This window comes from Toxoplasma gondii, chromosome VIII, assembly GCF_000006565.2.
Source record: "Toxoplasma gondii ME49 chromosome VIII, whole genome shotgun sequence".
NCBI lineage: Eukaryota > Apicomplexa > Conoidasida > Eucoccidiorida > Sarcocystidae > Toxoplasma > Toxoplasma gondii.
In genome coordinates, this window is record NC_031476.1 from 2,279,887 (window position 1) to 2,294,177 (window position 14,291).

Consider the following 14,291-nt stretch of genomic DNA (forward strand, 5'->3'; position numbering starts at 1 on the left):
TCTTACGTCGGCACGCGTTTCAGGCAGAAACTTATAGTTTTTGCAAGTTGAGGGGTTCGCTTTGCGTCGATAGATTCGCCCGCTCCAGAAAGCACGTCGAGCTCTCAAGTACACCAGTGTTAAGATTCTAGCACGTAAACGCGTTCTTGTACGTATGATTTGGAATAGTTCGAGTTGCCTTGACGCTATCCTTCTCCAGATCCATAAAACTTCCTGAAGCGAATCCCGGCAGAACTCCCACTGGTCCCACATATGCCAGCTACACGGCACCGCGTGCCAATTTCTTAGACGTACATCCAGCTAACCGGGTGCCGCCTGTCGAGCATGGAACATCCGCGTCAAGCTTGGCTGCAACTAGGTAGTACGTTTCAGATCCGTAACGCCTTCAAAAAGACAAGCCAAGACCGAAAGACGGGAAGGTTGCCATCCCGCAGCAAAAATAGTCCGAATAATTCCCGAATTACTTTAAACCGGTATTTCTTGGCCAATTCAGTGTTCTGAATCAAATACAAAGAAATGACCGTAGGACCACGAGGACGGCAGGACACGCCTAATATGCATCCTTGCCTGGCGGGAAAAGGTAGTTTCGGCGAGAGAAAAAACGCGACGGCCCTAGAGTGTCTGCGAAACATACCACCTGATAAACGACAACGAACGATTTTCTACGCATCATCCTCGCCTTGGAGAAGCTTTATGAAGTACAGAGGCGCGAACTTGTATCCGTCGCCCTTGAAGAACTTGTTTTGGAATTCCACCCACTGGAGCCTCAAGGCATGAAGAGACACTTCCAGAAAATCCATACACAGGATGACAGCGAACGTGATGCAGGCATAGGCCGCGAAAATAACAAACAGTGCAAGGGCGACAAACGTCGTGTTGTCCGTGAGTTCGATTGCTCGCACCACTGTTTGCGTGTAGAAGACTAGAGCAAGCTGCTGGTGGGCGAGGGACAGTGCCCACAATCGAAGATAGGACGCCGTGTTGGAGATCGTGCCAAGAATGAACTCGATCGTCTCGATCATCTGGTGAATGAAAATGTCGCCCGGGCCCTCGTGTTCTTCACCAATTTCTTCCTTGATGACAGACAGTACATTCCCTTCTCTCTCTTCCGTCGTACCCTGCTTTCTCAGGCCCGCCTCGATTGCCGAATTCTCGTTCCCGTCTCCCACGGCTGCTGCCGCGCCCGCACCATTCGCACCCCCGCTGGGAGCGTGTTCCAGTTCAATAGTCGAACTGTTTGTTTTTCCTGAGCTTAGCCGCTCTTTATGTGCCCCGGGTGGGTGGTTTTTCTTCAGCCGCGAACAAAGGATCAGCGGCTTTGGAATCAACATGAGCGGAATGGAAATCACCATGAAGACAAGCAGGATGCGCTCCACCGTTTGCTGGTTCGAGAACATCTCGTCTTCGCTCTTGACCTCGGCCAGCATGCACATGTTGATGATCGTGTTGATAAGATTGGGCTTGTTCTGGTCCGCTGGTGTCGCCCATTTATACAGAATCAGAAAGTCCATGTAGCCAACCAAGGAGCAAATGAACATGACTTGAGGAATGAATTCGAACACGAAGTCCAGGGGCTCCCGGAAAAAAATAGCATTCGACCCCTTGAGCAAGACTCCGGCAAACATCTGGGCGAAACCGACAATAACCGAAAATTTCATCTTGAAGGAGTTTGTAAACAACAACTCGTTGGTCGCTCCTTTCCATGCGGGGTCGAAGCCGAACGGGTATGGAAACTCACCATCCTGCAGCATCAGCAACACGAGATCCCAAAAAACCCAGTCACTCGCCAAAAATATGTCTGCACATTGAAGTCGAAACATTGCAACATTGTGGTCCAGAGCTTCAAGAGACGCCTATACCCTAAGCATGTGCTGGCCACTGAAAAGTCGCGGTAACCAACTGCGCTATGGACACAAACGTCCTACAAAACCCCCTCCTTATCAACGCAGCCGAAAACCTCGCAGATACGAGACAGGGTTTTCCCGGTTGCTAGAGGTGCCAACGGTTCTTTCTACGTGCAATCCTTAAACGTTCCGCCTACCTTTTTCCGCATTGTGATGCTGCTACTTCCGGCTTCAGCGCCTTTGAGTGTCCACCGCGATCCAAAGATGTCTAAACCCAGCGCAAACCAGTCGTTGTACATAAAGCCGCCGAAGAAGGCGAAAAAACCCATAAGAAACACCATATACCGGTACTTGACTGCACCATGGAGCGCCGCAGTCCGGTCTTGCTTCAGTGCATTTGCCCGGAACAGCAGCCACAAACCCATCAGCATAACGCAGAGCCCGTGGCCTATGTCTCCGTACATCACGCCAAACAAGAAGGGAAAAGTAATGGTGGTTAGGACTGCAGGATTTGCTTCTTGATACCGCGGAACGCCATAGGTGTCAACCTATACAAAAGACAAGCAATGCACACTCTCTCGATTGAGTCAGAATCCAGTGACACCAGGTCACTTTCGCAACGAAGCTAGACACGAAAGCAGCATGGTTGAAATGCCAGCAAGGCTACGGTCCACACTTCTGCTCACTATTCCCCAAGATGCCACCTTACCACTGCGGAAGTCAGTATACAGTGGTGCGAAACCAGCGTGGACAGCGAGATGGCCCTGAACACGACCCATCTACCGGCACCAATTTCAGCGGCATCCTACGCCAGGAATGATATTACGAAAGTGAGTACCATAAGTTGTGTACAGCTTGTCTTGCAACACTGGTTTTTCAAATGTACGCTGGATATTCCCCCCTGTGGTTACAGACAAAAACTACAACGTGCTTACCATGACCTGCGACGGCTCCGTGAACTCGGTCGTTTTGAAGTACGTGGGCGGCATAGCTGTGGGCTGTCCTTTTTCAATTAACAGAAATGCAGACGCCTGGAGGCACCAGAGAATCGACACACGCAAGTAAATTACCGAGGATGTACATTATGCACGTGAACTCTTAACGACACACATGCATATAAGCGTATCAGCTGTGTGATTCGAGGATAGCTCTATGCAGACACCGATAAATGTGCCGTTCCCTAAACCAAATATACACCGAAGGCTGGCAGAAATGCTGTTCTGACACGTATGCGTGGCGTCCCACTGGTCTCAATTTCTTAGTCTCGCACTCACATCTTCGTGCCAGTGGCTACGTTCCGTGATGGGTGTGCGATTCGCTTCACATTCACTCACGAATTCAAACCACTTCTGCGCCATCATAATCTCGTTTGTGATAGTCCCGTTCACCGACGAGAGGCAACTCACCTGCTCTTCCCCGTTGGGATCAGTGCTGACGTCCTTCAGTATGGACCGAATTTCCTCCTCCTTGTCCCGAGGGATCCAGCAGTCACACCGGAGTGTCATGTCTTTTCCTGAGAGAAACCAACCAGCATACCATTTTCACAGAAGGCATGGCGACCACAAAAAAATTCATCAAAGTAAAGACCTCCGCAAGAACTATAGTTGCCTGCCTGGTGTCGACAAAACCATATCCTCCGATTTTCTATCGCAGCTCTTGTAAGAGCCATAAGCACTGTCATTCTACGTGCATGCAAGGGAGAAACAGCAACAGCAAGCATTTAATTAAGGAGTAATTCCTAAGCACTGACGGCCGTGATGTCGAACTACCCAGTCGTTGTCAAGTTGGGAACCCATCTCACCTTGAAACTGGTTAAGAGTGGCGTACACTGCTTTCTCCTTTTGGCAGAACATTTTCCATTCTTCCAATAAGGAAGAGCCGCCAGGTCTCGTGACTTCTAGAAGCAAACTGATTTCACTGAGAAAATATTTCTCATAGGCAGCGAGGGCGCGCTCCTTGTCGTCCAGCAAACTCTGCAACCCTGTGCGAGCGCCACGAAATACCACACACAAAAACAAATGTCTACAAGCGTAGCATACCTTCGCGGCATTATCCTGTCTCCTCGGCTTTCACACATACAATTGTCAAAGCTGTCAGAACATTTTGGACAAGATCAAAGAGTACAGCCACATCCTGCGAATTACGAATCCTGTCACTGAACAGCGTCACATGAAAAGCTTCAGCGCTAGGATCCTTCGTATGTTAAGAAATCTAGGCAAATACACGTATGAGAAAGTCAACATCACACTAGCCAAGAATACAAACCCACGAATGAGTTTACACTTGGTACATGCGAATAATAGTCCGCTCCTCTATTGTTTGGAATTACTGCTGCACCTCCATATATGAGTACCCGCCGACGAAACGGTCTGTCAAACCGCACCTCTCACACCAACAAAACGCGAGTGACTACAAAACGTCACCACTGGCTACGCAGTGTGCTGTACGCGCGGTAAGAATGCCATCTTTGGAAGGCTGTCAACAGACGTTCTCTAGGGAACTGTTGTGATGAACTCCATGACTATCCATACGCTAAATTCCCTCTCTTCGTTTACGTCTCTCATACCAGCAAGGCGCGTGGCGGCCTCCTCAGCGCTATGTGGCCACTCGTACGGCTTGGCATCGAACGCCGCACAGACCTTCACGATTTTTTCACGAAGCAGGGAGTGTGCGGCTCCTTGGTAGTAGATAACGAAAACACCCTTTTCAACCTCGTTTCCCGTGTTACTATCTACAAGCTTCTCGGCGGTTGACTGAAAGAAACAGAACGCATTTCCCCTGGTTGTCCGAAACAACATGCGCTGGAATCTGCCGATGGCGGATGTGGCAATCATGCCAGCGACTGTCGATACACTGGAACCAGAGCTACCCCCTTCAGTCTTGGTCAACCCCGCCTCTGGGTCATCTGCATTCGGCGTCATGTCTTTATTGTCATCCTGCCTCAACAAAGCCTTAGCAACTTCTTCTTCGGAGTTGCCCGCTGCTGTGCCGTCAGCAGGGCTGTTCTGCGCGCCTGCGCTAAAGCCGTCTTTCATAGCCGACCCTTGCAACTGCTGCACTGCCGTTGTCATCACGCATTTCTCCTCGAGAGCCGCGTTCTTCTGCTGAATGAGGTCCGCGTTGTTACTTTTGAAGCGCACGAACTGTGCATGTAGGCGGTTCAGTGCCTCTTCCACCTTGTCCAGCTGATAGCTCTTATCGTTGTCCAGGAAGTTCTGCGCGCCTTCCGGGCCAACGATAATCTTTGCGCCTGCGTCTTGCAAGCGATTCACTTCCTCTTCTAGAAAGCGGATGATACGCTCCATCTCGTCTATGCGCTGGATATACGTGTTGAACTGGCGAGTCAGAGAGTGAGCGTTCATGTCTAGGAAGTGGACAGAGCCTTGTCTCCCCAACGCTTCGAGGCAGCCATGTGCCAGCGGAAGTGCGGAGGGCAGAACAAGGGTGCCCCTGAGCATTGGCTCGCTGCGTAGAGTGGTCATCTTGTCAAACCCTAAAATTGCAGTATATATGTCCTTGCTCCACGGTGGCCTGTCTCAGTGTCCCAACAGACTTTCAGCTGATACAGACAGCTGAAGCCGCCGCCACACAAGCCAGAGAGAACGGCGGCTGAAAACAATCGAGGATACCCCTGTATCTCCTCAAAAGACATATGATCGATAGCGATCGGCCTGCCTAAAGAGACCGGCGCGAATTGCCCTCGACCAGAGAGCCGGGCTGCATGGTAACAGAAGCGCCCCAGTCTATGAGGCAAGAGACCAAGCAGCCAAGAATAACCGAAGCGGAAGAGACAACAGTACGAACAATGTGGAAAGGATCCTGGTGAAGACTTCACACCATCCCTCGGGAACAGAGAACTACACTGACAGGTTCCCGTTCTCCACGAGAGAGGCCTCGCGGCACACGAACTGCAGCGGTGAGGCACGGCCAGTGACAGTTGTGTCCATGACGCAAAAAAGAGCTATCCGAAAAGAAAAGAAGACTTGGCAATTGCACTGTGAAAGTCGAAGTGGACGACGATAGTCACGGGAGAGAAGGTGATGCAAACGATATGGGAAAAACACAGGAAAAGTGGCAATACTCACCTCCAAAACGCAGGGTGGTGAGAAGAAAAGAAAACAGTCATTCAAAAAGGACGCATAAATCGTTACGCGGAAGGGAAGAAGTCGAGTACTCTTTCCCTACTCCACGTGAAAAAAGCTGGCACGGCAGCCACCAGCTCCCGCGGTCTCCTATGCTGTTCGCTGTTTTGCAATAGCGACGGCAGCCACGCGGCGGTCGCTGCCTTCCGGGCTTTGTACGGAATTATCAACGATCCTTTCCTTGCGGGAGGACATAAACAAAGCAAGCAAAACGTAAGTTTCAGCACGCCTGAGCGTGAAGCGCGTCAATCAACGGCAACTTCCGCTGAGGGCGATTCGCGTGAATTTTATTTTGCTCTTGTGGGAAAATGGTTAGCCGCTGTCAGACGTGCGGCGAGCCTCCCCTGGAGATCTACTGCAGGCATGTGGTGGTTTCCTTTGGCTTGGCCGAACCATCAGCATCGCTTGCGCCGGGTGCGCTCGTGGGCGTTGTCTATCGCTTTTTCCCCTCAGCGACAAAAGTGTTTACTCTGTAAAAAGGGCCTTCTCCGGGAGGTGTAAGTGACGGATTCTGTTCTGCAGGGTGTTCTGCCACCCGTCAGTATTCCATCTCGCTTTTTTCTCCATCTCACGTGTGGTGTGACGTGGCACAGGTGCGCGGTCTGGGACGCATGCATCAGCCAGTGTATGTGCCAACGGGGGGGGAAGAGGGGGATGAGTTTTTGGGAATTTTACACAGCACGAAACTGTCAATATTACGCTACCGTGTGTATCATTCTTTTGGCTTACCTTGTGAATCTGAAGGCCGGTATCAGGAATGCCGAATCTTTCAGTACGGACAAGAGGCTTTGCATACCCACCCTTGCTCAAGCCAAGTGCCGATTGTGCCTGGAAATCGACTCTAATGTCCGGTAACCCGGGGGTATTCAACTCAGAGGCTGATCGCGATGCAGAGGATGCCGCCAGATACAGGTGTGTCGTACGACAGTCGTTATGACTGAAGTGTGACACGACAGCAACTGTGGAATGTGGGATTAGGGCACGACAACCAGGTGAGACCTTTCCCGGAGCACTGGAAATGTACACGTCTAACAGGCGCCATCTCCTGCTTTGGACACTATCGCATGTGCGTGTCGAGTTGGACGAAACTGAGTTAAGGTGTGTTGACTCTCCGCTAGGATCAGCGCCTTCTATCTGCCATGCCCAACCCTGTAAATTAGTTTGCTGATACCACTGCGGAAACAGACGTCATAGGTGCCCTTTCCTCCCTGTTAGGTAGGACGGTGTCTTTTTGCTCCGGTAGGCTAACCACTGCTTACAATCAACAAATCTGAAAAGTGTGTATTAAACCTTAAGAGGACGTCTTTCTTTTACCATAGTATCGTGTAGTGATATGTTCGTGCTGCAGAGAAGAAACCAGCGCTGCGGCTCACACGTCGTCATGGTGTCAGCGCTGGTTTCTTCTCTGCAGCACGAACATATCACTACACGATACTATGGTAAAAGAAAGATGTCCTCTTAAGGTTTAATACACACTTTTCAGATTTGTTGATTGTAAGCAGTGGTTAGCCTACCGGAGCAAAAAGACACCGTCTTACCTATTTACACTTTTAGTCATCAAGCAATCCAGTGGTGTGGTGGTGTACAGCAATCATAAAGAACTTGGTTGTCTGCATCTCATAACTGGAGTCACTTCCAGTATCCTAGGTACTACAAAGTCTCAAGCAAAAACATACCGTCCCACCTAACAAGGAGGAAAGAGTATCTATGGTATCTATGACATCTGTTTCGGCTGTGCTCCCTAAACAGCTAAGAGCGCACAATATGAGTTGTTGGGGGTCAGTGGCCAATTTTAGATGCTGAAAGCTGACGGCGAGCATGTGGTATGTCTCTACAATATCTTTCCAGTGTTGACTTCAGCCTAGCAGTTGACCCAGCACAAATGATCCCTTCGTCTGGGACGCCACCTACACAGAGCTCGCCGTTCGGTTGAGATCAGACCAAAAAACGGAAATCATCCATTAAACTGACTGATCACGCGCCACATACACGCAACCGTTGGATGGTTTTGTACATGTTTCCGTCGACGGTCCTTATGCACAGAGTGGGAGAGGGCGAGCCGTGTGCTTCGATGACTCGCCAATAATGATAAGAAAGAATGGCAAAAATTTCGCTTTGACGCGGGCGTTAGCCTGCAAGTGACTAAGACGCAGTTTCTTTGTTCTGATGCCAGATGCTGTAGCAAGGAGGAAATATCGCCACGTGTACGCCACGCGGATACAGACATTTGATACATATTGTTATGCCTCTAGACTACGCTGCCTCTGGTTTTCTCACACCTTGTGCCTACCTGTACTACCTAGTGTGCGTCGTTCTGTTGGCTAAACTACCATCATGATTCAGAAAAACTCTGTTCGATTTCCGTTCATGCGACAAGCTCCTTCGTGTAGACCTCAACTGCCTACCCTCACTGCTATCCTTATCTCCACCACGGATGTTAATTCCCTACATGATTCACTAATAGGGTATTATATTTTTCTACGAACTGCAAACGTGCGAGAAATCAAACGCTCATCGACCCAAGTCAGATGATCTACAAACATCTGGGTGAATACGCGACGGCGGGATTCAAGCTCACTGTCACCCATACCCCGTTTTGCGTTCACAAATTTAGGGTAACTCAACAGATGTTGACTTTCTTCATAAGCATCCGAAAGGTGCTTTCCAGTTCAGTCGGGGTTGGCATCGCGAGGGTACAGACATAAACTAAGATTCAAATGATGCACTGCCGGAGACAACAAGCTGTGTGTCTGCTGGCTTATCACCGCCGACGAGTTTTACTCAACGGCCATTTAAAGTAGAAACTCGTCAGGTGAGTTAAGACGGAATCAAAGCTTCATAGAAGAACGTACCTGCAACGATGACGCTGTGACAATCCCTGAAACTGCATCGTAGCAAACAGGGTAACATGCGCTGCCTGCGGATACGGAAGCATCTTATCTCAACCGCTGGCGCCTTTACGGTACATCGTCAAAAACGCAGTTCCCCGAGATACCACAAGGAGCGGGAACCCATCGGCTCCGGCCGAAATTCAGCTTCGTATGCAAAGGCCATGATTCTCATTCCTCTGCGTCGTCATGATGTCGTTTTACTTTTTTGAGGCCTTCTCGCCCTGGGCTGCCCCCGGCAGCAAAACCTCCACCTTCTTCTTTTCGTGGGTTTGAATGCAGGAGATTTTAACCTCCAACAATCCTGCGAAACAGTGACGCACAAAAACGAGCCTGTCCCTATGTGGCTTACTTGAACACCCAGGGTAAGTGTACTAACCTCTCACGTCAAACAAATCCGGCCGTTTGACACCTACCATTTGTCATAACTGCGCGGACGGAATCTTCGACGGCGTTCGGTGGCAACTGGAAGGAGCGGAAGAAGAATCCAGTGGGGCGCTCATGGATGGACAGCACCAAATTTGCCCCGTATTTCTCTCTCAGCTCATTCTTCGAGCGAGGCCCAGAGATGAACAGTTGGCCTTCGCCGACCTCGACACTCACGTCGTCCTTGGTGAACCCGGGTAAATCCATTACCAAATCGATGCTGCTCTCCTTCTTATCGAAGAAAATGTCAACTCCTGGCCTCCAGGTGATCTTACTTCGGATTTCCGCCGGTGCTTGAATCTCGGCGATTTTGTTGGCAGCCAGCAGCAGGTTGCCGGATCGCGGAACGGATGGAATGAGCTGTACACCGCATGTTCGAGTAAGAGACTGAGATATGACGCTGAGCAAGACTCCGTCGCAATACTCGTGCGTCCGAAATTTGAAAGAGAACATCGTCTGTCACTGGCTTGTTCGCATTCCACCTTTGCAACAACTCACCTGATCTGGAAGCATCTCGTCCATGTCGCCGGTATTGTCGAGCACTACCTCGTGCTCAGCGACCGTACCGCCACAGCAACTCATCCTGGTAGCACAACAGCACATTTTCGGCTACATTTTTTATTGCAACATCGCAAATCAAAAGTCGCCCAAATCTTTTCCTGACGTCTAATGACTCGTAACAAGGCTTGCTGTTTCGACTCGATATCCTGTTGGGTCTCACCGCCCGGTCGTGTTCCTCTTGCACAGGGTTGCAGCGACTGCCACGCGACTCGCTATCCTACATTTCCCACAAGCTCAGAAGATCTGAAGAACAACTTACTTGACAAATTTGTAACGCAAAACGCAGAGGAGAAGAGGGAATCAAGGATGCTCGTTCTCTGGATGAAGAAGAAATAACGACAGGCGAATCGCTCGTTCAGAGACGAGCGGTGAGCGCACGCCACTCAAGGATGCACATGCGTCGAGGACGACACAATCGGGCTGAACTGCGGATTAGCTGCGCAACAGCAAATCGCACTAGCAGCACATGCGGAGATTCCCTAGGAGACGAGCACGCTACGAGAAACGTGACGCAGCGCCGCCATGTACACCGCTAGGTAGCTTTTCGTAGATGCCCGCACGTGCCCAACTTTTTTCCACAGTCTTTTCTGTTGGACTCTTGTCAGGCAACCATATCGGGAAGGGCCGATGCTTTCTGCTGCTACTGCTGTGAACGATATGGTTAGCGAACGAGCTGGCAAGCACGCGACGTTTCCACTAGGCAAAACAACGCTGCAGAGAGGTGTTCGGTAGAAGACACCTCAGATGCCTCCAGTTCTTGTATGATGAAAATGCTAACGCGAGGCTCTCATGCCACCAGATGGCGCCAACACTCTCACTCAAAAGGCATAAAGCGTTGTTTCAGGGGACGACACCAACCCCAGGTGAGATGCACCATTGCAAGCTGGGAGAGCTGTGTTTGCGACTACTACAAAAATTTTAGAGGAGATGTCGGTCAACACATGAACGGAAGAACATTCGATTGCCTCTGAAGGCGAATGTCTTGTTTCGTCAATTATAGTCGCGACAACTCCCGCCGGGGAGCGTTTATCAACTTGGTATTTGGACCGGTAGTCGAGACGAAGATGCACAGAACTACTGCAGTAGTGTTGGTAAATTACCCAAGAAGATTGTTTTCCTGCTTCCCGGTTTGGCAGAATCTAGCCACTTCTACAGGACGACGGAATTCAGAGCCATAGCAAGCATTCCGTAGGGCGTTCGCTCAGTGTGCCTGTTTCAATGACAGATCGGTGGGGAGAAACGGCGTTCAGATAAGAATCACAATAGCAGAAGGCGTTAGTGCACAGTAAAACACTGAAGGTTCGGGGTCAGAATTGGGGGATAGACGGCTTGGTGTACACAAGCAGACACTGCTTCGATGTTGAGCCGTCCTCCTCACCCTTCACACGCACTGGTTTCAGTTGGCTTTTCCTCCACGCACCTGTATGTACACAGAGACACCTGTACAACCGAATCTTAGTGTGCTTGAAGAGATCGCGGACAACTGAGTCTCGCTATCTTTTCCATTCCTGAAGGGAAACTGCAGGAAATTTACAACTGCGTCTGATAGCTGAGTCCCTTGTAACTTTGGGTTGTCCAGGATGATGGCGACAGTGAAGGAAGATATATCTCTTTTCATTTTGATCGTCTTCAGCGTGAATCTCCAGGTACGAGCCAGTGAAGGACCCGCCGAAGCGTGGGAGGATCTTCGACCGGTCGGCGCGTGCATACGAGTTGACAGACTTTACTCCAAATTCAATACCGATCTGTGTGCGGTGCGTTTGTTTTTGCTTCCTCGTGGGCGCATATTCGACAGAGGGCAGCTATTCCCAGACCATTGGTCTACTACCGTGCACGTCCGTTGCTCTTACTACATTCCAGTTCCGAAGGGTATGGACAGTGGAAAAGCTGGTGCACTTCAACCCGTGTTTGATGAGAACCCTTTTTTAGGGGCTAATTGCTGAGGCTCCTGACCCCTCTCGTTGCTTCAAACTCCTTAGCAATTTCCAAGCAGCCTTTACGTGTGAGATACGCCGATATCGTAAACACTCACGAGTAAAACAAAAAGCTGTTGATCTGCAGGTGAATACAAGCACCTCAAACAATTCATGCTCTACGAAATCTCGAGTGGCAACGTGTACATCGACGCCTGCACAGATACGTGCAGAGAAATGTGGCAAGGTAACACAAATCTCGTGATATTTATTTGGTCCACCCCGTTTCCTTACCTAACCACCAGCATGTTCACCTCGTTCGACATCAGGTAACAAGCGTAGACGTAGTGGTCACTGAAGGGCTACAGCAGCAAAACCATTCTCAGACTACGTCTACCTGCTTGAGGAACCGGATACACAAAGGTGATCCACGGAGTTGCTGAGATGCCACCAGAGTGAAAGTGTGTGACTGCTTTCTCAGGTTCTGCAACTCCCTGGCTCTCCCGGAACGTGGTGTCTTTGTTCGCTATTCAAACCAACCTGCATGCCTCTCAGTTGCGGACTTCTTGCAAGAAGCGGGAGACGGTAGCAGCAAACATGTTTCTTACGAGGAGAAGCGGTATTGTTACCAACACTCATTGTAGGTTCTTCCATCTCGTCTTCCTACACAGCAACTCTCGAGGTTTGGTGACCTGAGCATTATGGCAACCGGCGCGAGTCGATATTGGAGTTACAGTGGATTGGCTCCATTGCGCGATTCGTCATACGTATGCTCTGTGGACGTATCGTCATGCCCCAACAACGTTTCCCGTGCATTTTGGTTTATAGTGATCACCCTCATCGTTTCACTGGCGGCGGCGTTTACCTACGCAACAGGCCAAAATGCAGGTATGCTGTGGTAAATGCTGTCACCTCGAGGTAAAGATGGCTGGTCTCAGGATGGCAGCTGAAATACCTATTTAGTTCCTCGACACCCTGTGGTGGGCGTTCTCTCTATGATAATGTAAGCACCTTTGTGAATCATGTTTGTCGTGGAGTGCATACGGGTTCCGAGAATGTATTCCAGCAGAACATTCAAGACGGCGGAAAAACCACGGAGTTTGACCTATTGTAGTCGTTGAGGGGCGCGCGAACTGCGTTTTGCCCCTACATTTAATGTGCTTTGGCTTTAAGTTTTCCGTTTGCCTTGTCGCTTCACAGCCACACAACTGTTCTTCTCGCGTAATGCACGAGCCGTTGCTATGCTTCTGCACCCGCTCCTCGTTTCATGACGGGCTCGAAAACTGCATCCCACGGGATTGACTCTGAAAAAAACTTCTTCGGCAACTAAACTCTTCTCTGTACACCAGCGAGACGCTTGTTGATTTCAATTGTCCCCACCATTTTCTGTTGTCGCCTCATCGTTTAGGAAACTGTGGAGGAAAAGCGGGGTGACTCTGCGCGGACATATCTGCCATTGTGCTTCAGTCAGTTTCCGTTGAGCTACATACGGCGTCACGTGGGCGGGAGTCCCTTCTAAAATTTCCCGTGCCCAAGCTAGCGCATTTGCTTAGAATAATTCAAACTTCACTAATGGTCCTGCGGGCTAACACCGGCGTTCGTTTCCCATGCATTATGATTCGCGGCGTATACTTTGCAGGAGCATTTCTTCACTAGTTCGATGTGTGGGAGTCCACCACAGATGATATATGCCTTTAGAATACGGATATGACGGTTCGTCAAGGATCTGAGCGCAAAACTTGTACAGACAACCAGCGCTCACGAACCGGCATAACGACAATCGCGTGACGGCCGACAAAAACCACATCATGCTGAACCCAAATTGATTTGTTCTTCAGCGGAACGATGCGGAGTACGAAATGTGGACCAAACGACATCAACAACCCCCGCGTGCGTGAAGAGAAAGAACACTTGAGCACCCTCAGAGGAAAACCAAGTCTCATAGCTTCGTTCCCGGCAGAGTCGCGTTTGTTGCACTCTATTGAAACACACCATGGCGGACACGCATGCGACAACGAAACCTCACCGCTGACCAGCGGGGGACAGCGCTATAACCCGCAAAAAAAGTTTCTTACTCCGGTGTCCTGGAGAAAATTACCATCGAAATGGCGATGTTCACGGAGATTGAGAGGATTGCCTGGAATGCTGGTCCAGTGGTACTCTTTTCCTCTGAAGCCGCTTCTGTAGCGACCGTTAGGTCTCTGCAGGGTCACTTCTGTTCCCGAGGGGGGTGTTGGCATGGCGCCAGTTGCGCAGAAGGAGAGCGTGTAACGGAACGACCGGTGAGCGTAACGTCTCGCTGTCACCTGAGTGGGGGTCGTCCGTTGGTGGCAGGAGAATCGCGCTTCCCTGCCTGGCACCGGGTACAAGTGACAATCTGCCCCTTGCAAGGCCGCAGTCTCCGGTGGGATGGGGACGGAGGTCCCCATCTCTCGGGTGATGATGAGACGCGCAACGCCTCAGGCTGGAAACAGAGCAGGGAAAAGTGTCCGCTGTGGCGCAGAGCAGGGATCACAG

The 14,291-nt window shown here is 50.3% G+C and overlaps 5 protein-coding genes across 5 annotated transcripts; 1 reads left to right on the top strand and 4 right to left on the bottom strand.

The window, feature by feature from the left end:
* Positions 1-288: 288 nt before the first annotated feature.
* On the bottom strand, positions 289-5,624 carry TGME49_232830 (vacuolar proton translocating ATPase subunit A, putative). The gene is made up of 6 exons (XM_002368111.1): positions 4,411-5,624; positions 3,646-3,825; positions 3,251-3,357; positions 2,780-2,875; positions 2,042-2,392; positions 289-1,742 (listed from the first exon to the last, which is right to left on the bottom strand). The coding sequence occupies exons 1-6, from the start codon at positions 5,324-5,326 to the stop codon at positions 663-665; spliced, it is 2,730 nt and encodes a 909-aa protein (XP_002368152.1). The 5' UTR covers positions 5,327-5,624; the 3' UTR covers positions 289-662.
* A 367-nt stretch (positions 5,625-5,991) lies between these two features.
* On the bottom strand, positions 5,992-6,780 carry TGME49_232840 (hypothetical protein; the record flags this gene model as incomplete). The annotated part of the gene is made up of 2 exons (XM_018780341.1): positions 5,992-6,166; positions 6,716-6,780. The coding sequence occupies 2 exons, from the start codon at positions 6,778-6,780 to the stop codon at positions 5,992-5,994; spliced, it is 240 nt and encodes a 79-aa protein (XP_018636801.1).
* A 1,309-nt stretch (positions 6,781-8,089) lies between these two features.
* HSP20 (heat shock protein HSP20) lies at positions 8,090-10,205 on the bottom strand. The gene is made up of 4 exons (XM_018780342.1): positions 10,121-10,205; positions 9,799-9,883; positions 9,291-9,660; positions 8,090-9,178 (listed from the first exon to the last, which is right to left on the bottom strand). The coding sequence occupies exons 2-4, from the start codon at positions 9,880-9,882 to the stop codon at positions 9,075-9,077; spliced, it is 558 nt and encodes a 185-aa protein (XP_018636800.1). The 5' UTR covers position 9,883; positions 10,121-10,205; the 3' UTR covers positions 8,090-9,074.
* Positions 10,206-11,336: 1,131 nt separating this feature from the next.
* Positions 11,337-13,119, top strand: TGME49_232950 (hypothetical protein). Its single transcript, XM_018780343.1, has 12 exons — positions 11,337-11,615; positions 11,674-11,730; positions 11,791-11,863; positions 11,923-12,021; positions 12,080-12,103; positions 12,161-12,197; positions 12,256-12,359; positions 12,419-12,456; positions 12,511-12,541; positions 12,603-12,662; positions 12,713-12,777; positions 12,844-13,119. The coding sequence occupies exons 1-12, from the start codon at positions 11,442-11,444 to the stop codon at positions 12,886-12,888; spliced, it is 807 nt and encodes a 268-aa protein (XP_018636799.1). The 5' UTR covers positions 11,337-11,441; the 3' UTR covers positions 12,889-13,119.
* A 489-nt stretch (positions 13,120-13,608) lies between these two features.
* TGME49_232955 (hypothetical protein) lies at positions 13,609-14,203 on the bottom strand (the record flags this gene model as incomplete). The annotated part of the gene is made up of 1 exon (XM_018780344.1): positions 13,609-14,203. One exon carries the CDS (start codon positions 14,201-14,203, stop codon positions 13,823-13,825), a length of 381 nt encoding a protein of 126 aa, XP_018636798.1. The 3' UTR covers positions 13,609-13,822.
* Between the last annotated feature and the right edge of the window lie 88 nt (positions 14,204-14,291).